Genomic DNA, 26,651 nt, shown 5'->3' on the forward strand with positions numbered 1-26,651 from the left:
TCTGGTGTAAATAATTAAGGATGGTGTCAATATCAAATCAATTTAAGCCCGATTCAGACCCGACAATGTTTAGGAACAAGAGAATAGAGCAGAACGGATTTCAAGCACGGATTTCACAGGACGTTTCAGAGTGGTGTGTTTTTTTTTGTTTCTTTCTTATAGATTATAAATACAATGTTACCCACCATTTAAATCATATTTGTTGGAAAACTATGGCAAAATCGATCACAAAATCATGGATCATTTTCCTAAGGGCCGGTGAACTATCTTACAAAAGCTACAGGAAACACTACATCAATACTGTAATGTTAGTTACGAGCGGAGGCAAAGCTTTGTCCTTTGTTTACATCATAGCAACTATATAAAACTTATACCAGGAACTGTTAATAGAAAACACAACTACAAATAATAAGATCCATAAACAAAAGATTGTCCTGACAAAATGAGAACTGCTTAATTTCAGGAGAAGCTTTTGTGCGTAGACTGCATGGTACTCTCTTAGGTTTTGGAAGCTATCCTCTGTAAAATGTGCATAGCGCATAGATAAACGTTGGGGTTATAATGTTAAGGAACAGTGTTTAAAATAAATTAACCACTCATCAGCCTTAGGAAAAAACTTTTTTCGGGGTGTAAAAAACAGCAACAACACACTTCTCTAGATGCCCCCTTTTTTGCGAATTCTGTGGGTGGAGATTATTTAAACAGTGTGACTTCACAAGATTCGGAAAAACATGTTGTAGTCCAAATGAGCCGTTCGTTGTAGTTCTTGAAAAGTGGATTCTGTTGAAGTGCCCTTATTATGGTATATTTTTCTAATATTCCCTTTCATGCAGTGTGTAATATCGCTGTTGTGAGTGTGAACGGTCTGAAAAGTCGTAAAGTCGAAAGTGCGCGATAAAAAAAGTTATTGTCTCCCAAAAGAAAGAATCGAATCTGAACTGCCTAAACAAGTCGTTTGTGTTTCAAATCTCACTGCGTGATGGTTCTGCGTACTAGAAAATAAATTTGCATAATGCCCGTCTATGTTGTACGTTGTCCGCTCGCTAACAACTTGACCTGCCTTCAAAAAAGGATTCACAAAACGCTAGCTCTTATGGGAAAGATGGGTCAGTACCCAATTTATTTGGAACAGCTGGCTCCTCAGAATCACAACCTATAAGTATGATTAATTATTGATGTATATATTTTCTACTGAATGTTCAAAATACATAGTTTTGTGTTTTATATTGTGTAATATAACACATTATTACTGTCTTACTGAAATAATTCTGATAGGCAGCTGTGGCCCACTATTACCTAAAACCGGGTCTATTAATGTCGTTCTTACTACTTTGAGTAAAGATAAAGGATGGAGCGAGATTTGTTTTCCAAATCAGTCATTCATGTTAGCGCTTAGCTAAAATATTCGCTATTATTGGTACAGTTCATCCATGTGCACCGCAATCAATTATAAATATACACATGGGTTTTTTGATGGACGTACACTTGTTAATGCCGATGGTGAGGAGTCACAGTTGAAACATGTCATAATGTCTCTCAAACTGAGTAGCGTATCTCTGAGAAACGTCCTGCTCAAGTCGTCCTTGCGATGGAGTTTCGGGTTGAATAACTATTTCTTCCAATGTTTCATCATCGGACACGTGCTCGGATTGATATGGTAAAGTCTTTACAGTGTGTAAATCGCTGAGCTTTAGGAAGCAGAGCTGAAGTTCAGTTATGGTAATGGGGGTTTAGCTTCGACACACGTGCTGTACACGGTAGACCAATCACAGACTGGGCCGTCTGGCCAATCAGAGCAGAGCAGGCTCTCGAAAAGGAGGGATTTAGAGAGACGGAATCATCCAACAAATGAAAGGGTTTTTGACCTCTGATGCATGTAAACCTGTTGTAGGAGACCTCCAAAACAAAATAGAGGGTATGCAGTATGAACGTGACGTCAGTGTCGGCTGGAGTGACAGCGGTGGCAAAAAGACTGAGGGGCAGCATTGGTTTTCAGCGTGAATGCCGCGAAAAACACACAAAACACATCTAAAACGGGAAAGAGCTTTAAGATTGATGGCACAAACAGATTTGACAAGAAATCTAAGGTATATTTTTACAAACTGCCGAAAGATACAGGAAAGAGAAGCAAATGGAGCGCTGAAATTCACAGAAACAACATGACTCCAGGCAGCGAAAACCTGAATTTACAGTTGTCATTTTGTGTCAATATGTTGAATTTTGGGGTAAAATCATCCCCTATATAGTGTATTGTTATATATTGTGTTGACAACTCATCAATTAAATATTAACATCTTATATTCTGCATAATTGGATGTTTTTAAATTAGACAAGAACTATGGCTGGACAATATGAACATTGATATAAATGATCACCCGGATTTAGACCTATAATGCATTTATATAAAGTATTCACATGCAAATTTGCTTTATGTATTTCCCTGGCGTCGAAATCAGGCACATTTAAATGTCAGGAAACATGTCAAGATCCTGGCTGCATGTCAATATCCATGGATCACAGGATCTTTAGTAAGTTGTAATGAACACTATATTGAGTCCAACCTTCAGTTTAAACTGATAACCGTTTGTTTTACTCATGTTTTCGCAGTTTCCCCTATTAACTCCAGTCATGCAGCAGCTCTTTTGCCACTCAGTCCGGCTGAGGGGGCATGCTATGGCAGGAAAGTGATGTCAATGCATTGCATACCCTCTATTAGAAACCTTTAAAATAGCATACAAGCATAAAATATCTCCCTTTGGAGTGGACTTTGAGCTTGTGACCTTGCAGATCTTTTTTATGCACAAACAGCAACATTACAGACTAAAGTTGAACCAATGATTCTTTAAAAAGAATGGACTCAAAAGAACAATTTGTTGTGATTGTTTGTCATTGCTTCTTGTCTTACAAACTCATTATGAACTCACGAATGATAAATGCGTCAAGGAGAGCATGATGTCAAGACGTTCAGTAAATGAGACTCTTTAGGTCTGTTAAGCTCCAATACGTCAGCATTCAACTTTTGGTTGATTTGTATGATATGTTTGATGGTGCTTTTGCTTTTGCATTTTATTTTTTGAAGCATTAAAGTTCCCATAAGAAAGAAAGTCGGCAAGGTTTAGAAGGACTTTCAATGTGAGTAACTAGACAGAATTTTCATTTAATTTTGACATGACCCATTCCTATAAAACCACTTCATTTGAGTGTCAAAAACAAAATAAATGTAAGAAGATCCATGCGTTGAGTGAACTGCCTCAAGGTCATATAAGCACTTGACACTGTTAAGATCAGGAATAAAAGATGATGCTCGTGTAGAGGGTTCACGTAAATCAGTACCACATAATCAGAGAAGCGAAATATGGTTTATAAGGAGCCACGGCAGCAGTTGAGCTTTCTCTGTAAATAACCGCAGCATTCTTGTGCATGGACCATAGAGAAAAAACATTTGCAATGTTGAAATTGGTTGTCCTCATAAATATGTCATTGGATTTCTGAACATGAATATATTGGCCACATGGCTTTGTGAAATGCCATCAGAGCTTAACAGCAATTGCTTGTATTTGTTCCAGCGAGAGATTTGAGATCTGTGCACATTTTATGCGCTTATAAATGGAGGTGAAAGGTAAATCTTTTAGCACTAGGGCAGGCAGACCCACCTTACAGTATCTGTCAAACTATGGAAATTGAGCTAATATTTACAGTGCAGATATATCACTCCTCACACATGTCTGAATCTAGAAAGTGAAAATTAATTTTGGCTAGCCAAAATGTGGGATTTCTAACTGCGTCAGTCAAAGGTCCATTATATCTTGAGGTGAGATCTGCATGCTGTGGTAGTGTAGACTTGTATAGTGTAAATTTGGAGTTAGTTCCTGTATAGACGTATAACAACGTTTTGGCTGCTTTGGTTTAACACCCGGGGAATGTTGTCCCAGTGTATGGGGTAAGTTGTCACGATGGAACTTGCCATTTAGTTAAGGTTTTTAGGCTTGAACGACTGATGCCGGACAGTCTGGGCCAAGAGAGGGCTATGCAGTCACACTGAGTCAATCACCTCAGAGTATTGTCTTATGCTGCATCCCAATTCGCCTACTTATACTATGACCTGAATGTATGTACTCTTTTTGTGAAGAAAAAGTTCATACTTTTGAGTGTGTAGCAGAGGAGTATGCAAGCTTTAGGACATACTACTTCGTCATAACGGATTCTGTCGCTTAGTTACGTGCATCCCATCACCGTTTAAACAGCCCTGTAAATCATCGTCACAGTTCAAATCCTCCACATTCAGTTTAATTTCCTATTGTATCAGAGAGAAATGCAGTTGCACATTGATCTGCCATTTATGAGTCTTTAATGTAGAGACTCTCCTCATGTATTTGCAGTTTAAATATAATGATGCTTTTAAAAGTTCAGAATGCAGCTGCAGGTGAAATATAATGTGGATAACATTGAATAAATATCTTTTCGTCAGGTCAAATACTGATAATTGATCACTCAAGCCCCTATAACTAAAACTCTCTACTGAACCGTCGGACTCGCACATCCGTCATGTTTGTAGTTTTTAACACTTTTTATCTGCATTTGTAGTTCTAATCGAATCCTCGTCCAGCTCGCAATGGGTTGTGGGCAATATCAGCCGTTAGAGTGTGCTTCGATCTGCACTTCGGAAATAGTAGACCACTCAGTATCTTTGGAATACTCTTTTCAACATACTACGATTTGGGACATTTTAATTCGATTTTCAAATACTATTTAGTACAGATAGTATGCGAATTGGGACGCAGCGTATATCTGCATTTCCTTCCCTTCACCCCCTCTTCCCCTACATCTTCTCTCCACAGAACAATAATCATACAACACTATATACATGTTACATGTTTGGTATCATTTGAAATGCGACTGGTACAAAGGTCTCATTCCCACAGAAGTAAACCAAAAGGTAAAAAAGGTTTTACGCACAGCTCTTACTGGCCTACGTCTGTTACACTCACCCTCCTAAACCTCACTCCCATCCGGGTCACGGCACCAAATGTTACCGGTCCTAACCGCACCACTCCTAATGGGACTTGAACCGCAGTCTCTGTCCGTCAGTCGCTAAAGCTCCTCTTGAGATCAGGGGAGTGAGGTTTACAGGCACAGCTCTTACTAGCCTACGTCTGTTACACTCACCCTCCTAAACCTCACTCCCATCAGGGTCACGGCACCAAATGTTACCAGTCCTAACCGCCCCCGCTCCGAGTGGGACTTGAACCGCAGTCTCTGGCCGTCAGTCGCTAAAGCGCCTCTTGAGATCAGGGGAGTGAGGTTTACAGGCACAGCTCTTACTGGCCTACGTCAGTTACATGCGAATGGGCTAAATACGAGCTACAGACCAGTGAAAAATGCAGATTTTGGTCGAATTTGAGGTTTTCACAAAAATTCTTCTAGAGGTCCCAATGCTCCAAATAGCAATTAAACATCTAAAAGTATCTTTATTTGTACGTTTTCTGAGAGGAGTACCTTTCCAGTGTCCATTAAATTAGTGCTGGTGCTGCACTTCCCCTCAGCACAAGTGTGGTATCGTTTTAAAGTGCAGCATTCTGACTTAGTGAATTTCATAGCGAATTCTCAAAGGCATGTACCAAATTACGAAATGTGATTTTCAAAATCATGCTGATGTAAACAAAACGATCTCACTTGCGCTGACTGACAGATCTGAAGCGGGCGCACAAACGCCTCAGACAGCCCGCAATCCCGATATAGGTTACACATAGTGCTGGGGAGTAACTAGTTACATGTAACTAGATTACGTAATTTAATTACAAAATAAATGCAACTGTAATCAGTTACAGTTACTGTGAAAAATATTTTAATGATTACAAAGGGGGTTACATCTGAATATTTTCTGTGAAAAGCTAGGATATGTTGAATAATATTAATTTGTTGCTTTGCCTGTTTTTGATGTGCACGATGCCTCCTGCTATTTAAAGGCTGTTTTGTAAAGCGATGCTATTCTGATGCTTTTGATTGGGACTTGTTTGTATTTGCAGCTCATTGCCACTCCTGTTTCCAGTACGGGTCACATGTATACATCATTCATGGAAATGTTTTTCTGAAGTTTTGTTTTCGTTTTTTGATGTTTTAGTTGGACGTTCATCTAAAATTTTTTAAATGTTACTATGCTTGGTAAATGTTCAGAGTACATTCAAAAGTATAACATTCCCATAATGTGTGTAAAATTATCAAACTCAAAGTTTCCCTAATGTTCAAATAACTATGAAAAATGTGTTTAAAACATTCAGAGAACATTCTAAAACATTTTCATAACCTAACTGGAACGTTAGCAAAACTTAGAACATATTAGTTGTTAGCTGGGAAGTTATTGAGTTGCCCAACTTCCCTATGTGACAACTAGCCCCAGTCTTGCCTATAATGTAAAACATGCGCACTGGTTACTAAATGAAGTGCATGGGTTGGAGAGCTGTCTTTCCTCTGTAACATGCAATCTGATTGAGTGACATGCAATGAGACGTAATTTATGGGTCCGTGGCACCTCAGAACGAACTAAAGGATTTCTCATTTAAATTCTAGGGCGCCCAAGGCCTTAGAAGCATCAGAATGTTTTCTGAGTCATCGTCATTACCCTCGAAGCCACATCATTCACGGAAATCACCTATAATGTGGGTGTCCGCTGAACTGGGTAAATATTCACAGTGATCTGTTTCTAACAGATTTTCATAATTTATGCTTAAAGGGACAGTTCAACCCCCAATATATGAATATTCTGTGATTATTTCCAAACCTGTGTGCTGTTATTTTTACTCTAGGACAAAACAGGAAAAAATATGATACATTTGTTTGAGAAGCCACGTCTATCAAGCTGTAAAAGGACAATATAATTGCACCATGGCCAATGCCTCTCATGGAGAAAGCAATTGCAGTGTATTGGCACGTCGAGCTGGCAGTGATGTATCTTTAACAGCTCACATTAAATGACGCCGTTACTCTAATCGGGGCTCTCGCGATTAAAACCCAAGTCAGATTTTGTGGACAAACAGGTTCGGTCCTACAAAGTCATTGAGATATGCAGCTCGTCAGATCCAGCCAGGCATATGAGGACCTCATTACAAAGTCAGGCCAAGATTATAACTGTTTTTATGAAATACTAGAGATGCTGACTATGTGTGTGTGTGTGTGTGTGTGTGTGTGTGTGTGTGTGTGTGTGTGTGTGTGTGTGTGTGTGTGTGTGTGTGTGTGTGTGTGTGTGTGTGTGTGTGTGTGTGTGTGTGTGTGTGTGTGGGCATGTTTTTGTGAAATATCAGGACACAAATGTGTATAATGACATGGGTATGACATAGGTATTACAAAAAGAGGGTGAAATATGAGGACGTTCCACAGGTCCTCACTTTTCAAAATGCTTATAAATCACACAGAACAAGTTTTTTTTCACAGAAAGTGAACTGCACAGTCTCCTGTGAGGGTTAGGTTTAGGGGCAGGGGCAGTGTAAGGGGATAGAAAATACGGTTTGTACAGTATAAAAACCATTATGCCTATGGAATGTCCCCACATTTCACAAAAACAAACATGTGTGTGTGTGTGTGTGTGTGCGGCAGGTTTTTCCTACATTACAGGGGCCCAAATAAGTAAAACCTGAAATCTAAATTGTGGGGAGCAGTCAACAATCCCAGCTTAATAAAAGGAACTCAGACTCAGTAAATATCCTAAATATTTTAATTAAAACTCTATTTCTTGTAATTTTAACATCTCACGGAAGGACTTTATATCTCACAAATGCAAAGTTAATTCTTATATTTGTGACTTCATATTTAACACTTGTTGAACACTTATTAAAGTTATTTATCATACTGTGTTTATGACTTTATATCTCAATCCAACTTTCTCACAATTGCAAAGTTATTTTTCATATCTGTGACTTTATATCTCACTATATGACTTCATATTTCACAATTACAAAGTTCTTTATCATATTTGTGAATTAATTCCTCATAATTGTTTCTTAGCAACTGTGACCATTTCTTGGAATTGGGTTTATAAAGAAAATTATTAAAATCATGGATAGCTTGAAATCATTTAAACAGGTGTCTATGAGTGGTCGGGATCGGCAGCAATTGTCGTTAACTTATGGAAGTCATTGCATCTCTGCTTCTGTGTGTGTGTGTGTGTGTGTGAGTGTGTCTGTTTATGGTAAGGTTAAACAGCTTATACATTGTTTTAAATAATGATTGAAAATGTAAAAATGCAGAAAGTTTTCTGTGAGGGTTGTGTCTATGGGATCGAATATACAGTTTTTGCAGTATAAAAATCATTATGTCTATCGAAAGTCCCCATAAAATATTGAAATCTGAACATGTGCGTGTATGTGTATGTGTGTGTGGTGAACACTATTTCTTTTCCTAAGCTGCCTTGTAATGGGTATTTGTCCCAATACTGTGGTAAAGTTCATAGAGTGAGCGAGGAAGAAAGGAGGCGTAGAGCGTTTGAGAGTGAAGCACAGCAAGCAGCAGCGATGGTACAGAAAACTAGCTGTAAGTAAACTTTTTCTCTGGGGGAATGTGTTGTGCAAGGTGTCTCAAAGGTGGCAGGTGCGTCTTTCCGCTAATGCAATTAGCTTGCAAGGACTGGAATAGTGTGTTCTTTGGTTAATTATAAAAAATTGTACTGTTGTGGCACAATACATAATTTTCCAGATTTATGTGTGGGTGATGGTCTGTTAGTATGCTTGTAAGTTCTGGGGTGTTGCTTGGCTTCACACCAAATTACATTTTTCCCAAATGTGAAACGTTCCTTTATTATAATGAATATTATAATAAAGCTGGTTGATTGTTTACAAATTACAGATATTCCAATAGTAAATCATTTATTCCAATTAATTCTGATAGGGTGCTTTGTTTTCTTTCTCGTTTTACAAAGTTTAAATGAAAAATACAAAAATGTTATTCACAGAATCTGATTTTTGGGGTTTTATTTTGCCTGTGCAAATTTGAAGCTTCAAATGCTCTTTTCAGGTGATAATATGTAAAATAGGTTTTATTTTGTATTTTTAGTTTTCAATTTAATTGTAGTTTTAGTCATTTTGTTATGTGGTTTTGTCATTTTTATTATTATTATAATTTTTTTAAATATGTATATTTTGTTCAGTGGTGTTGCTTGGGTTCACACCAAATAAAATGTATCCGAAATGTGAAATATTAATGTATTATAATCAGTGTTGGGTAAAGTTACTTTGAAAAGTAATGCATTACAATATTGCGTTACTCCCTTAAAAAGTAACTAATTGAGTTACTTAGTTACTTTTTAAGAAAAGTAATGTGTTACGTTACTTTTGCATTACTTTTTCTCACCTGGGCTGGGCTTGTTTTGTTTTTGTTTATAACAAAGTTATATTTTTGTGCAACAGTAAAGACCTCTTCATACCAAAATTGAAATAATAAGCCCCAGGCTCAGGCAAAAATGCAAATTGACGCATGGACAGTAGAGGGCGCAGCTCTGCTGTGTTGCCATTCTGGATGATGGGAGAATAGGATGCAGGAGAAAAAAGTTTTACCAATAAAAACAAAAAATCTAGTAATTTTCATCATCAAAGGTCAGCAGCAAGACATTGGTAAATTAAATATAAAGGTTGATTAAATGCATAAAATTTTAATTTTATTTAACATTTAATTATTGGAGGTTTGCATAGTACTCTGATTTTGCATTTGACTGATTTTATTCATTTTGAGGAGTACAGAATCTTTATTGTGCAAGTGAGATAAATAAATTCTCACATTTAGTCTAGAACTACAATAACCCTCATGTTCTACATGTTCATGTGCTACATGCAAATTAATGTGAAAAAGTAACTTGCGTTACTTTTTTTAAAAAGTAACTCAGATATTTTGTTGTAAATTTGAAAAGTAATGCGTTACTTTACTAGTTACTTGGAAAAAGTAATATTATTACGTAACTCAAGTTACTTGTAATGCGTTACCCCCAACACTGATTATAATGTATTGAGTTTGTTGATTGTTTACAAATGACTGACATTAGTGTGTCATTTTTAGTTTTAGTTTTTTAGTTATTTTTATTTAGTTAGTTATTTAGGAGTTATTTTAGTTTTTCAACTTAAACCAAATGAAAATGATAAATATATCCTTGGCAAATAGCTGAAATAAAATAAGTTTAAGTTGTTTTGTGTTTTATGTCAGTTAGTATTACATTTTGTATGGTTTTAGCTTGATTACAAGGGTTATTTCTGCACTTCCTTCCTTCTGCCTTTAAATCTGCATGACTTTCTGCAGACGTTCAGTCAGCATCAAGTTGAATCCCTGTCTCTTTCCTCTCTTGCAGTGCAAAGTGTAATCAGGCCCTACAAGCCCACAGATAAGTCAGCTATTGTCTCTCTCTTCCGCTTTGGCATTCTGGAGCATGTCTACCCATCCTTCTTCAAAGCCATGAGTCATCCGGACCACATCGGCGTGACCCTCAGCGTCTCCGTGGCCGGATATGTGCTCGGAGGGAGCTCGTACTTCCAGGCCGTGCTCTTCGGAGGAGCTTGGGCTTGCTTGGTTTACTATTGCTGCCACGAGATTTATGACAGCTACCTCAAGAGAAGGATGGAGGTGGAAATGGCAGATATTCAGGCCAACTTCTTGGATAACCAGGCGAATCATTTCTGGGTGGCGGAGACGGAGGTGAACGGGCATTCGAAGGTGGCCGGGCTACTGGCTGTAGTCGGTGTGAAGGATGGCATTTCGAAGGATGGGTGGAACGCAGATGATGCAGCGACAGCGGAGGTGTTTCAGTTAATTGTCTCCTTCCACCAGCGACGTCAAGGTCTGGGAACCCAGCTTGTAGAGACAGCCGTAGAGTTCTGTAAGGAGCAGGGACTTTCTCGGGTGGTCGTAGAGATCAGCTCCCCACAGACCGCGGCCGTTTCGATTTTCCGCAAACTGGGCTTTACTGTGACCTCTGTGCACAGCAACACACACCCTAACCATTTGGTCTCAAAACTGTCCAGGATCAATGTGATCCGAATGGAAAAGGATCTTTAAAATGCAACGTTAAAACCGAGGGTTACACTTTATTTCGATAGTCCACTTCAGATATTCTACTAACTATGAGTAACTTTGCAACTACATGTCAACTAACTCTCATTAGAGTGTTAGGTTAGGGTTAGTAGAATAAGTTGGCATCTACATGCAAAGTGACTTAAGCTTGGTACATACTCCGCAAGAACAAAGAAATTTGTTCGTTTTCTCGAGGTGGCAAGAACAAGAACAAAGTTTGTTCTGGCCAGGACATTCCATACTTCACGAGAAATTAATGAATGCGTTACGAAAAAAAAAAACGCAAAACAACACAAAATGCCGTCTTCCACCTCCTTATCAAGAAGCTGCGGGATTATCCAGACCGATTCAAAGTTGAATGTGAACGGAGCGTTTGATGCTTTGCTAGCGATACTGGAGCCACATATTAAAAAGAAGACCACAAATTTCCAATCCTGAACAGAGACTGGCAGTATGTCTAGGATCCGCGCACACACACACACACACACACACACACACACACACGGTTTACAGGGAGTTGGTGTGCTATAATTATAGCTGTGATATTGTAGTATTTTTTATGCAATAATATTTGTATATATAATTGTAGGTATCTGAGCACTGGCGATTCATTCACCACCATTGGGCATCAGCTGTAGATGGGAAAAACGGATGCGAAAAACTCAGAAAATGGAACCTGTTCCGATTTTTTTTTGACGGACGAAAGTTTCGGAGGCAGTGTGCAAGCGTGATTGACATAACGTGAGATCGAATTTATTTTTTGACGGGCGAAAATTTGGCATGCCAATTTCAGACTCAGTGTGCAAAGGCCTTAACGTAATGAAGTAATGGACTTTATAGTCAGTAGAATGTCTGTTGGGGAGCATTAAAATAAAGTGTTAGCAGATATAAATCTAATACTCTATCTAATGACCGATAGTTGACATGTAGTTGCAAAGTTACTTATAGTTAGAATGTCTAAAGTGGACCATCGAAAAATAAAGTGTTACCAGCAACAGATATGTTTAGATTTGTATCTCTTATTCACACATTTGACCATCCCTTGGCAATCAAGACTACATTCTCACTCCAAAGACAGTCAAAGAGCAATTCCAATTTAAATCAAATATTGTTTTTTCTAGAGAATGTGTGGTTTCTTTATATTGCTATATGGGATCTAAACAAACAGCACAAGCAATAAACAATACAAATATTACAGTCTGCGCTCTCATCCATTGTAATGCAAATAGAAGCTGAGGTGTAAAAACGTTATATATGCAAGCTTTTAGAGGAATTTATCCAGAGGAATTTATGCCAGCTGACCCATAATACCTAAACCCATTTAGACTTAAATCTTAAAATACCTCTGAAAAGCAAAACCAAAGAAAGCGGCTGGAGGTTTAACATTCTTGCAGGCACGTGAGCCTATTGTGTAGATTAGAATAAAGGAGCTAGTGTTTACAACTCACATCTATGGGAATAAAAGCCATGTTTAACAAGGTAACACCGTTATTGTATTGAAGAACGTCAGTCATCAGTAGTACAGTGGGGAGGGGGGTTGCCGTTTATATACTTATATTCATATATAAGTAATTAAAATATTTAACACAATTAACGCAGCATCTGTTTTTTCCTGGCATTCTTTGGCTAACATTACATAATGATCACACCATCATTAATTCAAGTGCTGTTAGACCAATCAAATGGGATAAGATGCAAAAGAGAACTCAAATGTCTGAGAGTTGTGAGAACACTGGATGTGTGTCAGATCCGGGTCATGTGCGTCAGGTCTTAAAGTGACAGTAGCCTAATAAATCTACTGCAGTCATGTAATGTTAATCAAACAACAAAAGACAAAGACAAAATCACTTTTGTAGCTTTAATAATGATTATTAATCTATATATTTTGGCAGAGTCACTAAATAGTGATATATTTTCTACATTTAGATTTTTACATTTATATATTCATATTTTTAGCACTGCAAGTATATGCATTTTTTTTTACAGTGACATATTTGAATATAAAAATATTTGTATATACATTTGTATCATACAAATGATAAATTGAGATGAATTGAGAACTCAACTTTCCTTTGAGCCTTAAAAATAAAAGTTCATCGTGAAATAAGAATATCCTGTAAGTTTCAAAGCTGAAAACGTCCTTGTTAGTCAAAGAAAAGCTTTTATTGACACCAGGCCCAGAAAACGAGAGCTCTCAGAATATGTCGACCACTGACGTAATAGGATGTAGAAGCGCCGCTTCAAGCCCGCCCACCGACTCGTGGAGCTAAACGAGTCGCGCTAATGAGCAATAAACATGCCGGTTCCAGCCCACGTACATAAGACATCACGTGCGTATGTGTTGGTTTGTTTGAACAATGAACACGTTTTTTCACTTCATTTCACCGCGGAATCGATTGTAAACAAGATAGAGGTCGAGACTGGATTTGCAGACATATTGAGATTAAAACACAATGCTGTGCCTTCTATATTGGATCCAACAGGAACGGTGCAACACACTTATGTGAGTAAAACATATTTTTATATGTGTTAGTATTGCATTGTTACAGATCGTTTGATATCTATTGATTACATACCTTAGCACACTGTCACAGGCTGGAGAAGGTGTTATTGGTTCATTCGTGATCAGACTCGGACTTGTAACGCCAGCTCGCAAAGCCCAAAGTCCCTGCCCACATGAAAAAATACTATAGTATATTATAGTAAAATTACTCTAGTAAATACTATAGTGTTTTTGAACCGTACTATAGTAAATATACTACAGTAAATTAACAAAGTGTAGTAAATACTACAATATACTGTAATATCTTTACTATAGTATGGTTCAAAAACACTATAGTATTTACTAGAGTAATTTTACTGTAATTTTACTATAATATACTATAGTATTTTTTCATGTGGGTGGGCTATGTGTTTTTCAGACGGGCTATCATCTTTCTTGCGCGCGTGTGTGTGTATGTGTACGGTTATATTCACTGATGATCGGGCAAAATGATACAGAAATAACACGCGTGCACCGAACCGAAAGCCCTATACTGGGCTTAGAGTGTGTCCTTGTTAGACATTATTTTCATGTAAAATATTCAAATGTAGATTTGGTAAATGCATTTGATTTAAATGCATCATACATACATACATTATATATAAATAATCCAGTATATATGTATTCTTTCCCAAAGGTGTGCTGTGGTTGGCTGAGATGCGCACACATTACTAGACAGAGCGCAGACATCAATCACCCGCCCAGATTTTGTCAGATGGTATTAAAGCACTGTCCAGTCGGCAGGTGATGATCTCTCCAGTGACATCTGCGCTACTGAGCCCCCTTTCAGCCACTCTGATGGGAATTAGCCTCTAGTAATGACTTCCATCATTATTATTCCTACCATGCATAAGGAGGGGTTTTAAAATAATTGTCTAAATTGCACATCATGACTCTAATGCATGCATATGCACATATAAGTAAGGGACACATAATGTCAGGACGGATAATGCCATAGTGTTAATGCTGAATAATTGGCAAGCGTCAAGGTGTGTGACTGTGCATTTTGGAGGTATTTTTACAGCTTGAAAAAGTGTGATGTTTTTGGAGATGATAAATATTCAATCAATTGGTTAGGTTTTTCTATACTCAAAACATGGTACCAAGAATATGCATGTTCTAGAGCTGAGTTTACATGTGTTTAGAGTTACATGTGCATTATCAGGACATAAAAAGTGTATATAATGCATTCTTTTCCTTAGGAAATATTCTTGTAGATCATATAAACTTTTTAAGGGTATTGTTAACCATTTAAAGCTGCACTATGTAAAACATTTTCAGTAAAAAATATATATTGTTATATATTTTGTTCAGTTGAGTACTTACAATATCCCAAATGTTTCCAACTATTTGTAAATCGTGAGAAAATTGCTATTTTAACCAAGGACCCGGGACGTGAGAGGGAGTAAATCGCGTCATATCTGCATTACCCTCGGTTTCCGAGGTCTTTACTCTGACTTACAGTGTGCAACAAGTGTCATAGCAGCCGCTGAACGAACACACAGAGCAACATCATAACATCATTTTCAACACACTCAGATGTATCTAATATGACAAACAGAGCTGCGCTACCTCATACTCATGACCGGAAAAGAGGAAGTGGCGTCAGCGACTGTGTCATAACAAAAGTCTCACTGCTCGCGGGGCGTGTGTTGCGTTCATCTTATTAACAATCGCTCCAGCGGCCTTGCTCAGCTCCACAACACTCGGCCCTGCTTCTGCTTCATACTACAGTAACGTTAATAATCACATCCATGAACATGATTTCCGCCCGAGTCCTATCCCGATTCTTTTCCACCGGTTGTGAGGTGAAGACCACATGTCCCAAGATTCTGCGCTCAAATGTGGCGTCATCAAACTACGCCTTTGTTTTGAATAGGCGACCTCTAGCGGACGGAAAAGTTACATGGTGCACGTTTAAAGTTGACCTGAAATGGAAGTTGTAGTCTTTTCTTCCCCAATTGTCACATATATACAATTTGTTCTCGTTCGGCTTCAAATTTGATTTTGTCCATGTGGAATTGATTAGATGGTTGTGGTTTTCTATTGGTGGATCTAATGTGATTGACAGGTTGTCCCGCCCTTGAGCTGAGACACAAGTCATCAGAGAAGAGAAAAAAATGTTGCTGCAAGATTATTTTGATTAAAGATTGAGGCAACGGGGAAAATAAAGCATTTATAATAAATCAATACTACAATATTCCATTAAAAAATGTCAAAATTTTGATTTCATGAGGAATTTAACCAGAGCAAATGTATATAGCAAATATCAACTGCTTGATTGTTATAATGTCGAAAACTAAAGTACATCCTACTTTACCTGCAAGCATACAGTATAATCACATAAAGCAATATATACTGTATAGCAAATCTCAGCAGATATATCATATCCAAATGCTTTTGTATACGTACAGTAAGTATACTCACGTGAGCTGATATATACTAAACAGCAAATGTCAAATACCTAATTTTTACTATATTATCGGCCAGTTCTTTATATGAAGTTGTATATATATGTCCAACTTTATACACATACATACAGTATGCTAGCACATTTCAACTGTTTGATTGCTTGTATCGTCACAAAATGTAAATTATCGCCCAGCTCTAATCTGCTAAATGCGACTATAAGGCATGAAGATATTATGAACAATAACATATTGAAACAACATGTATTGTGAAAAGTGCTATAAAAATACATTTGACTTTTAAAGGGGCTGTTCAGAAACCCTTGTTTTTAGCGACACCGGTGGCCGTTAAATGAACTGCGTGGTCGCACTCGTGCACACAGTGTTGCTAGGCAGTTGCTAGGGTGTCTGTGGTGTTTCTAAATAGTTGCTTGCTAGCAGTCAAAATGATGAGTCAGTATCACTGTATGGGGCTTATTGGGATGCTCAAACAAGCAATGTTTTGATAGAGTTGCAGTGTTTACACTTTCCAGGAAATCATCTTACAAATGGCTTATTTAGAGTTGTCTCCGCATATTAAGTTGGAGAAAGTATTCAAACTGCAAAAAAAAAATTACACACACATCACCTCTAACAAGAAAGGCTATTTCATATAGCATCATCTTTTAGAAGACATTAAAGCGGCGAGATAAAGGAGGGATGAGAGATACAAAAAGCTCAGTTCTCGTTAATGAACTCACCCTTGGGTTTAAGAGGGAACATAGAAATCAACACCCACGCGCACACACACACACACACACACACACACACACACACACACACACACACACACACACACACACACACACACACACACACACACACACACACACACACACACACACACACACACACACACACACATACACACACACACATAAACACAAACACACACACACACACACACACACACACACTGAGTGCAAGGCAAGTATGGAATGCCAATTAATGCACATTTTGTGTGCGCAAGAAGCTGAATACTAAAGCCAGGGCTGTCGATTTAACCTTTTACACTTAATTATTATTACTTTTTTTAAAAGGTCCAAAAGTACTCATGTTCATTTTATTGCACTCATGCAATTCTGCTCCATTTCTCATTTTGTGTATGTGGCATACTGTGTGACAGCAGGATATATGAATCACTCGAGTTTGTGATTTCACAACAGCATGTCCTCTGTCAGTGAAATCGCTTCAAAGACACTACAAGGTCACTTTAAGGTCACTTTTTGAAAGAAAGTTCAGGTCTGTGACTTTCTTTGAACTTGTTTTCTTCAAAAGCTTAATAGATCTAAATAATGGAGTCAGACAGATGTGTCTTATAGAGAAGAACCAAGACAAACTGAAGCTGGATACTGTGATCAGTGTTCAAAATGAATTAGATGCCATTTTAGCTGTCATGGAGCAAACAGCAAAAGACATTCTGGCTTTATTTTCAGAATTTGAGTGGCCAGGGACTTTTGTGTTGCCTGTCAGATTGTATGCTAGTTACGCAGTAGAAAAAGCTCTGAAATCGATTCATGCTTGAAGAAAAAAAAACTGCATAAAAAAGTCTAGATGGCAATACAGAAACTGCTAATGTTCCATTAGTATCTGGTGGCATCCAATTTAGTGATTCGATCACAAGAAAGGCACTGCTAAATACAGATGTAAACAATGTGTTTTACACTGCTACAGTAATTGTATTACGTTTTTGTTATGGAGCCCCACACACGGCATGAGGGGAAAAAACAATATCGTGGTCACTATTTATTAATTTGTGGCCACATTTTCTTAATTGGTTCCGTCGTTTTAGTTAAATCATAAAACAAGGGATTAGTACAGCATGGCCACTATTTAAAGTAGGGTAGGTAGGATTTGGTTAAAAAATTATTTTTCCAAATTTGTTTAAACTTTATTTATATATCAATACATAATTAAAATGTAAGTACTCAGAAAAAGAAAGTATAAAAATTGAGTGTCTGTAGACCTCTTACGACTGTTTTAAAGACAGCTCATTATTTCCATTCACTCCACTTTCTCCCTTCTGGGCTCTTTCCAAAGCCACGCCCCCAAAACACATGAACGCGCCACGCCGACCACGATCAGCTCAGCTGAAAGACGCATTATTTACCTGAGGCGAGCGGAGAAGAAGTGCATGTAGTGACATTATGTCAGAATCACATGTAATAAAAAATCTAACTTTATCATTATGAATATAAACAAATAAGATGTCTTTTAGTACTCACTATCAAGCTAGAATAACGATACTGGTAAAGTTTAAAATACACACACAACACAGTGTCTACGACACACACAGATACAAGATAAAAACATCAACATAAACATTGGTAGAGTATATAAAAACAAACCAAGGGCCGAAATAAACGTGCAGGTAAAGTTCCCGGTGAACATGGTAAAAGAGTTTAGACAGAGGGTAGTAGCTAAAGCTAACTTAGTTCTAAAAAAAGTTCCTGGATGCGGTGTACTAGCTTTTACACATGCATTTTGTTATCTAAAGTTACATTTTGCGAAATTCAACACGACAGCGATCAACTTGAGCTAAGCATATTGAGTATTTATCATCTCTACTAATGGTTCGCTAAGTGTATAACATTGTAACTTTATGCTAAGTAATGTTATGTTAGCTATATTAGGCAGCTACGTGTGCTAGTGAGACATGCTTCATGAAAACATAAACCAAAAAAATGTATAATCAAAATGAAAGATTACCTGTCCAGCAGAAATACAGCCTCTTGAACTCAAATCAAACTGGTGCGCCAGGGTTGCCATGTTTTCACAACAAAATCCGCCCAATTGCTACTCAAAACTTAATAAAAGCCCAATCGTGTTTCTCCGGTAAAAATCGCGTTTGGGGGGTAAAATACGTGTCTTTTTGGTAGGGCTGCCTGCTAAAATTCGCAAATCCCGGGGCAAAATATCACATAATTGGGGTCGCTTCAACCCGCGGACATGAAAAACAGCCCACGGCAACAGTGTTTGAAGTAGCCCGACTTGGCAACAGTGGGGCACGCGCATGTGGGCAGATCCTAGAGCAAAAGCGGCGGTAGCCGTGGTAGCGAGAGAGAGTGACAGTCGCCCAAGCCAATCACTTGTTTCGGCCCGAACGAAAATAATGAGCGGTGTTTATTGCAGATCAAAAAGTCTAGAGTCACTCGATTTTTATACTCTCTTTTTCAGAGTACTTAAATTTTAATTATGTATTGACATATAAAGAAAGTTTAAACAAATTTGGACAAAAGTGTTTTAGATAATTCTTACCTACCCCACCTTTAACTAAAACAACAAAACACATTAATAAATCATGGGAGTATTTGCAGTCCACAATAACTCTTTTCCCTGCATGTCACAGGGCTTTGAAAAAAAGCAACATTTTGTGAGGTTTACAAGAAGTTGGCAGTTTATACCATGTTCAATTGGGCCAAATAATCCCCAATGTTGTTTAACTGATGATTAACGATCAGGTTTATCGGGTTCGTTTATCGAGCTTGAGTCCGTAAAGTCAGATTTTTCACAGGAGTTTTTCCTTTATTTTGACTCACGCATTGCATTGTGTTATAGGGTTAAAGGAAATGTCTGTAAACTTAACGCATAGTGTCCTGGCAGAAAATCACTAGGACCTTTTTCAGTTTTTCTATCATTTTTCTATCTTACAGTGTGTAATTTTCTTGATGAATAGAGTTGCAGGTAGCTCTGGATGCAGCCGTTTATTGTTGTCGCGCAGCTCCATTTATTTTAATTTAACATTTGATATTCATTAGTTTGATAAACCCCTCTTTTGAAAACCCCAGTGTATTGCATCTGTTTAAAATGTATTTGTTTTTTATAAACAACTGTGTTAAAGCTCACAGGTGAAGAGTGAGTGATGTGAAAAGGTGCTAATTTTACCAAATCAATGCTTCTGAGTTTGAGTGGATGGGAAATTTATTCTAATTGCACTTTTAATTGTGTGAACATGCTAATGCTTGTTTTTTTACACTTCCCTTGACAGTAGTGCTAAAAAGACTAAAAGTGTCCTGCATTTTTTGAACGAATGCCACATAATTTACAATAACCCAGTTTATTTATTGACATGCCCTTGAGATTAATCCAATGAACGTGTTGAATGGAGGACAATTTAGTGCCAGTGTGTGAATTCTTAGGTTAGCTTGAGCCTCTGGAGGTATGGGTCAAAGTTGGATGCTTGCAATTCTGGGGGATTTATTTTGGGGGGGGGGTCAGAATTGCGAATTGTTTTTCTTGCAATTCAGACTTTATAACTCCCAATTGTGAGTGTATATCTCAATTGGGAGAAATCCAATCCTAGTTTTAATCTGAATCAAACCTTCGGTTTGTGTTGTTCAAAACTTGTCTGTAGGATTTGGATAACTTTGATCCAAAAAAACAGGATCATCCTGATCCCAACAGGGGGTAGGATGGATTCCAGGAAGAAAATGTAGTAAAACTTTAAAACTGGTCAAAAAATACAACATTTGTATCATATAATACACAAAAACATATTATTTTATTTGTATTAGTTAATTGTTAAAGTAATAAATTAGAACTAGACATTAGGCTAGCCTCTCGGTAGCCTACAGTCAAAGTAAAAAAAAAGATTTAGCCATATAAAATAATCCCTAAACAGCTGTAAATATCAAACAAAAATATTATATTAAATTGAAAGTGTTTTTTTTTATCATTTATAAGACTTTTTACTTCTTATTAATTATAAGAGATGAACCAGTCTCGGGTTTCTCGGGTGAACGCTACGCGAAACTTTTCTGAGAGAATGCAAAAGCATTTGAATTTTTTTTTCTTCCCAACTCATATTTTTTCCATCACCATGTCCCTTTAGGGGCTCCGTAGAGCACTAGTAATCCAGATTTGGTAATCTGAAAAGGTGTGTATTTGGATCAGGGTGATCCAATCCAATTTTGCTTTGAAAAAACAGTACAAGGGTAAAATGGATTACCTGATCCTGGATAGCAAAACATGGGATTTCCAAATCCAGATCATTTTGATCCAGATTAAATGTTTTGAACAACTGGCCCCATAAAATAAACTCAAAATTGAGAGTTATAAAGTCAGAATTGTGAGTTTATATTTAGCAATTTATAAGGGGAACTGCACAATATAAACTCACAATTGTGAGGGAAAAAGTCACAACTACACAATATAAACTTGCAATAAAAAAGTAAGAATTGTGAGATATAAACTCACAATTGGGAGTCATAAAGTCAGAATTGTGAGTTTTTTTGTAGTCTATGAGCAAGAGATGTAGACTATGAGCACATTTTTCCAATACGTTATGTGAATAGTGTTTCGGGATTTCCAGTTCAAGAAGATAGTTTTCTTGGCGATGGTTAAGGCTACAAGGAGCATTCTAGTTACTGACGTAGTTACTGTAAAGGTGTGGTGTACTCAGGAACCGGCTGAAGACTCAGAAGATGAAATCCAAACATAAACTTTAATTGTAACACTCAGAAACAGACAGACGGGCAAGGAAACACACGCAAACACAACATTGGCCGTTTCTCAATATGCGTTCTTGTCTGTTCTTGTGTTCTCGTGGACTTGTGAATCGTCTCAGAGTTCACATCTGGCCAAGTACAGTTCAAATCCCCGGATGTTTCCTTGATCCGCCCCTTTTATCGAGGATGCATCGAGAGGTGACTTGTGTGGACTTCAGACAGACAGGTTTCCCAGAATGCATCTCGCACCAACCAGCAAGCGTCGATAGAGGATGAGAAAACCTACGTAATTTAATAATACTACTGTTATTGTGTCACAAAATGTAGATTTAAGACTTTTTCAAGCGAGAATGTAGTTGTTCAAAGCTCAAATCTGTGGTTAATTTATAAAATATGCCTTTATGACATTTTTTGGATCTTTCAAGTTTGAGAGGAATGGACTTTAAATGGAGGAACAGAAATCCCTCAGGTTTCATAAAGAATATCTCCATTTGTGTATGGAAGTTAAACGAAAAACGACATGATGGTGAGTACATGATGACAGAATTTACATTTGTGGTACATTTGTAAATTTGTGTTTGGGTGAACCTAATAAATAGGCCTACTACAGTAAGTTGAGCCTTGGATAATACAACTCTATATTGCGAATCATATCGTTATCAACGATACATATCGTTTAACGATATATCGTTAAACCCCTAATGGTAACCATAGAAACAAAGGCGTGGCGGGAAATTGAACAAAGGAGCACAGGAACGAATCAAAATACAAACTGAAAGTCCCAACACAAACAGAACCGTGACAGTTAAATTAGTTAAATAAGTACTGAGTAATATTAATTTACTACATGTATTTACTATAGAGTTAATGGTTGGGGTTTGGTTTAGAGTTAGTTACTTGTAATTATGCATAATTTACTGTTATTACTATAGTAAGTACATGTAGTGACGTACAGTAACTGTTGCCTTAAAGTAAAATGTTACCTTTCATTTTTATTCACTGGCAGAAACAAGCTTCTATTGAATGCAACTCTTTGGGATGTTAAAAAAAGTCCTTTAGCCACTGCTCAAGCACTCTAATCTGTTGACCACAGTACTGGCAACACTCAGACACCAAACACAGTGTGAGTCATTACATCCATAAAGAGCGAACAACCTCGTTTTGTTCTCTTTGAAAATCCACTTGAAACCAGAGTCACGTAGCGTGCGATCTGCCCGGAGAGATGCTGAACACTTCACAGGGCAGGAGGGCTCTTATTTCGGCACGGATGTTCAGCGCTGTGGTCGACAGCTGTTGTCATGGTATCAACCTGGGCAGCGGGCGCTCAAGTGCTTCCACAAACAGGCTACTTTTATGAATCTTTACCTCAGGATGGTGCATATGCAGGTTGTGGAGCACTGTGCAAATAACGATAGCATGATGGAATCATTTGAGCTTATTTGCTAAGCAAAGGCTGGGCTTCATGTTTGCCTGGGATCTATTTGACTAGCTGACTTTCCCCTGGGGTGATTTGGATCTTAAAGCACAAATGATTACGCCACAGAGCTGTGTAAGAAGAGTATTTTTGATATTTAGTATATTCAGTATATTCTGGCTAAGAACTGCCTACATACACTGAAAAAAAAAAGGTTTGGAAACAGTTTTCACTCTGAAATTGCGATTCAATTTCACAAACAATTACAAAGAAATGGCAAGTAACACATTGAATTTTGACTTCTAAGGTAGAAAAACTGAAATAGTATTTTCTTTCTATAATATAATCGTTGTTTTACAGTGTAGACAGGAAGAGACAGTACTATTGACATGTAAAGTGACCAACCAGGTAATTTTTGATTTACGTACAGTTTATCTGTATTTATATCTCTATCTGTGTACAGTTTGATGCTCGTATTTATTATTAATATAGTGCTAAGCAATTAAGCTTTTTCATGAAATCGAGGCCATATTATGCCCTTTTACAAAGTCTTGATTTTGTTTTTGTGCTCTACTAATAGGTTTTCATGCTTGCATTTTTAAAGACATTTTGTTTTGCTGCATATTTGACATTATTGCAGCTCCTCAGTAACGCTCCGTTTAGTTCCTGTCTCTATGAAGCCCCTCCTTCTGAAAAATCGCAATGTGCTCTGATTGGTTGGCTGGATCAGTGTGTCGTGATTGGTCAACCGCTTCGAGTATGTTTCAGAAATGCCTCTTTTTTTTCGTTTGCCTTGGGCGGGAATTATTTAAATGAGGAATATTGTGACATGTCAAGACTACAAAGCAAGAGGCAACCTCTCGCGGTCTCTCTTGAAGCCAACACGGAAGTGACTTAAACTGCAATTCATCGACTGGCCGCTAGAGACAGGCTCCAAAAGGCAGTCAAATCTGTATCTCCCTCATGTTAAAATGCCCAACTTTACAGCAGTTTTTTTTTTTTTTACAGCCTGGTACAAGTGGTTTTGGTCTATTATCTATTATGAAATTTGTATAATTCGTATATCTGATAATTAAAACCGTGGTTTCATACCTTTGAACAATCTTAAGGAGGCAGAATAAGCAGTTTGTAAATGGCAGCCCATGAACTCATGATCTCTAGCTGCTGCTGTCTGCATGAATCGCCTTGTTCTACATGTATCTCAAAGAAGCCATGCTACTTTATGTAATTAGAATCAGTCTATTCAACTTTTTAATGAATGCTCAAAGTCAACATAAAATCAGAACTGACCCTATTTACTTTCTTAATTTATGTTCCTAGTCTCACATGGTGCATGTAAATTCAAATCCAAAATTTTTTATCTTTATCATCTTTCATCAAAATAACATGTCAACTTTCCTTCTTGGCTGACATCACTAATCCCTTTTACTTTTTCAGCCCTTTCTCTCACTAACCACTAGGGCTGGGTATCGATTCAGATGTTCTGATTCGATTCGATTTCGATTCGCAAGCTCTCAAATCGATTCGATTTTGATTTTCGATTCGATTTACGATTCTCGATTCAATTTCGATTCAACTCAATGAATATAGATTTAATTCAAATAGCCTACTATATTTATAAAAAAGAACAGTGAACAAGTTTACAAGTGGGTAATTAAAAAGAAATTAAGAGCCACAAATCTGTATATTAAACTCTTTTTATTTAAGGTACACTTGGGAAGGCCTACATTAAAACAGAACCCATCTCTATATTTCAAATGCATACAATTATGTTAAATACAATACAATTTTGTTTTTATGGATATTTTGATACACTTATTCTAAAACATAAAAAGGATATTGGATGATTTTCAGCAATTTTCAGTAAAGGACAAGCATTTCTTGCCATTTAGCCGACCGTCATTCAGACTCTGTCCGTTTTTATGGAGGCTTTTTCCTCCAGGGGCGTCTGAGCTTTGATTCGTGCCCCGGATGGTGCATTATATTTCGTTACTATATCTGTTATTTGCGACGTGCCTTCCTTAGATGCGATTGCCATTCGATTTTATCTTAACAACAAGCATATATGCGATACCGGGCAGGATCGATTGAAAAAAATTTATTCTTGGCCTTGAGAATCGATTTTGAATCGACCACATTTTAAAAAACGATTAATCGAAAAATCTATTTTTTTTGCCCAGCCCTACTAACCACTTCCCTCCATTCTGGTCGGTGTAAAAATGGAAACCAGGATTCTTGGGTAAATAGAAAGTTCAAAAGAACAGCCTTTATTTGACCTAACAATATTTCAAAACATTATAAATGTCTTTATTGTCACTTTTGATTAGTTGAATGCATCCTTTCTGAGAATATAAGCATTTTCTTTTTTTTCAATCTGACCCCAATTTTTTACTCCAATACTGATTTTGTATTAAGAGGATTGATCTTCATATAAAAACATTGATCCTAAATGTTTTTGCTAAAAATGATTTCACAACACTAAATAACAAACAAGCTAAATGTGTCATTTGATAAAATAATCATAGTAAGCTATGTTCCCTTTCAGTCGGTCACTACGACGTACGTCGGTAATACCGACGAATTGGGATCACTTCAGAGAGCCCCTATCAGCTTCGAGAACTTAAGAACAGGCCAATGAACAATTGGCGTGCGAGATTTGCATCTCGCGCTCCGCCCCGCGCCGCGGGTATAAACAGGAAGCGAGAGCATCGCACTGACGTCATTCACTTCGGAGCCGAACCGGCGTTTGAAGTACAGACTGCTTTCCTGATTGAATTCAGCAAGTATCAGAGAACGAAGAGGATCGTTGTGTTGGTGTGACGGCACTCTCCAGCGGGACCGCGAACTCAAGCTGCAAAGAAGGAACAACTGCTGTTATCACAGCAACCTGTTGGTTTCGGTGGGCGTTCCATTTTTTGAGAGCAAACACAGGCTGCACTATCCCCTGTGTGTTGCCGCGGTTTCCCTGGGTGCTTCAGCACTCTCTAAAAGAGCGTTTCCTCACAAAAAGAGCAACACGGGTGTGACTGCGTCTTTCTCAAGATGTCATTCCACTCGTGCGTTTCTGGATGCGGTCGTTCCCTCTCGCCCGCTGACGGCCACACTCACTGCATCACGTGCCTGGGCTTACAGCACGCTGAGGCAGCGTTTGTGAATAGCTCGTGTTCTCACTGCGGGAACATGACTATTGCGGTGCTTAGATCCAGACTCTCCTACCTCCGGGAAGGCGGAGTCCCCCTCCCCATACCTCGATCTAGAGCTATCCCTAACCAGGATAGACCTACTTCGACGGATGACCAGGGTGATCTGAGGATAACGTTCAGGACAAACCCGCCTAGTGTCCCTACGCAGGTCCCTGAACCCTCACAAGCACCGCTGCCGGTGGCGCCACCGGAAGAGATCGCTGGTCCCGCCCACGGGCGCCCAGTCATCTCTTTCGGAGCGCCCGCGGACGAGCAGATGTCGATCGCAGCATCGGAGGGGGAGTTCCAGTCCTCGGAGGATGAGGACTCAGCTGTACTGCCTCCCTCTGGGAGAGTGGCAACGGTTGAGTCGGACCCCGAGTTGACGGCTATGCTTTCCCGGGCCGCCGAAAAGGTCGGGCTTGTGTGGAACCCTCAACCACTTCCCGAACCTTCTAGGTTGGATGATTGGTTCCTGGGGGGGGGGGGGTCGCGCTGGTTCTCAGCGTCCCGCCCCAGTGCCATTCTTCCCGGAGGTGCATGAGGAGCTTTCCAGGTCGTGGACGACACCCTTCA

The 26,651-nt window shown here is 38.3% G+C and overlaps 1 protein-coding gene and 1 long non-coding RNA gene across 3 annotated transcripts in view; one reads left to right on the forward strand and one right to left on the reverse strand.

Annotated features, from left to right (window-relative positions):
- LOC307117522 overlaps nucleotides 1-26,651 on the reverse strand; it is a 128,239-nt gene that overhangs the window by 50,500 nt on the left and 51,088 nt on the right. The gene's annotated exons all lie outside the window — the stretch shown is intronic.
- On the forward strand, nucleotides 8,439-12,631 carry LOC307117484 (putative N-acetyltransferase 8B). The gene is made up of 2 exons (XM_079802338.1): nucleotides 8,439-8,523; nucleotides 10,325-12,631. Exons 1-2 carry the CDS (start codon nucleotides 8,505-8,507, stop codon nucleotides 11,026-11,028), a joined length of 723 nt encoding a protein of 240 aa, XP_079658464.1. The 5' UTR covers nucleotides 8,439-8,504; the 3' UTR covers nucleotides 11,029-12,631.

Source organism: Gobio gobio, assembly GCF_949357685.1.
Source record: "Gobio gobio genome assembly, chromosome: 21".
In the NCBI taxonomy this organism is placed as follows: Eukaryota; Metazoa; Chordata; class Actinopteri; order Cypriniformes; family Gobionidae; genus Gobio; species Gobio gobio.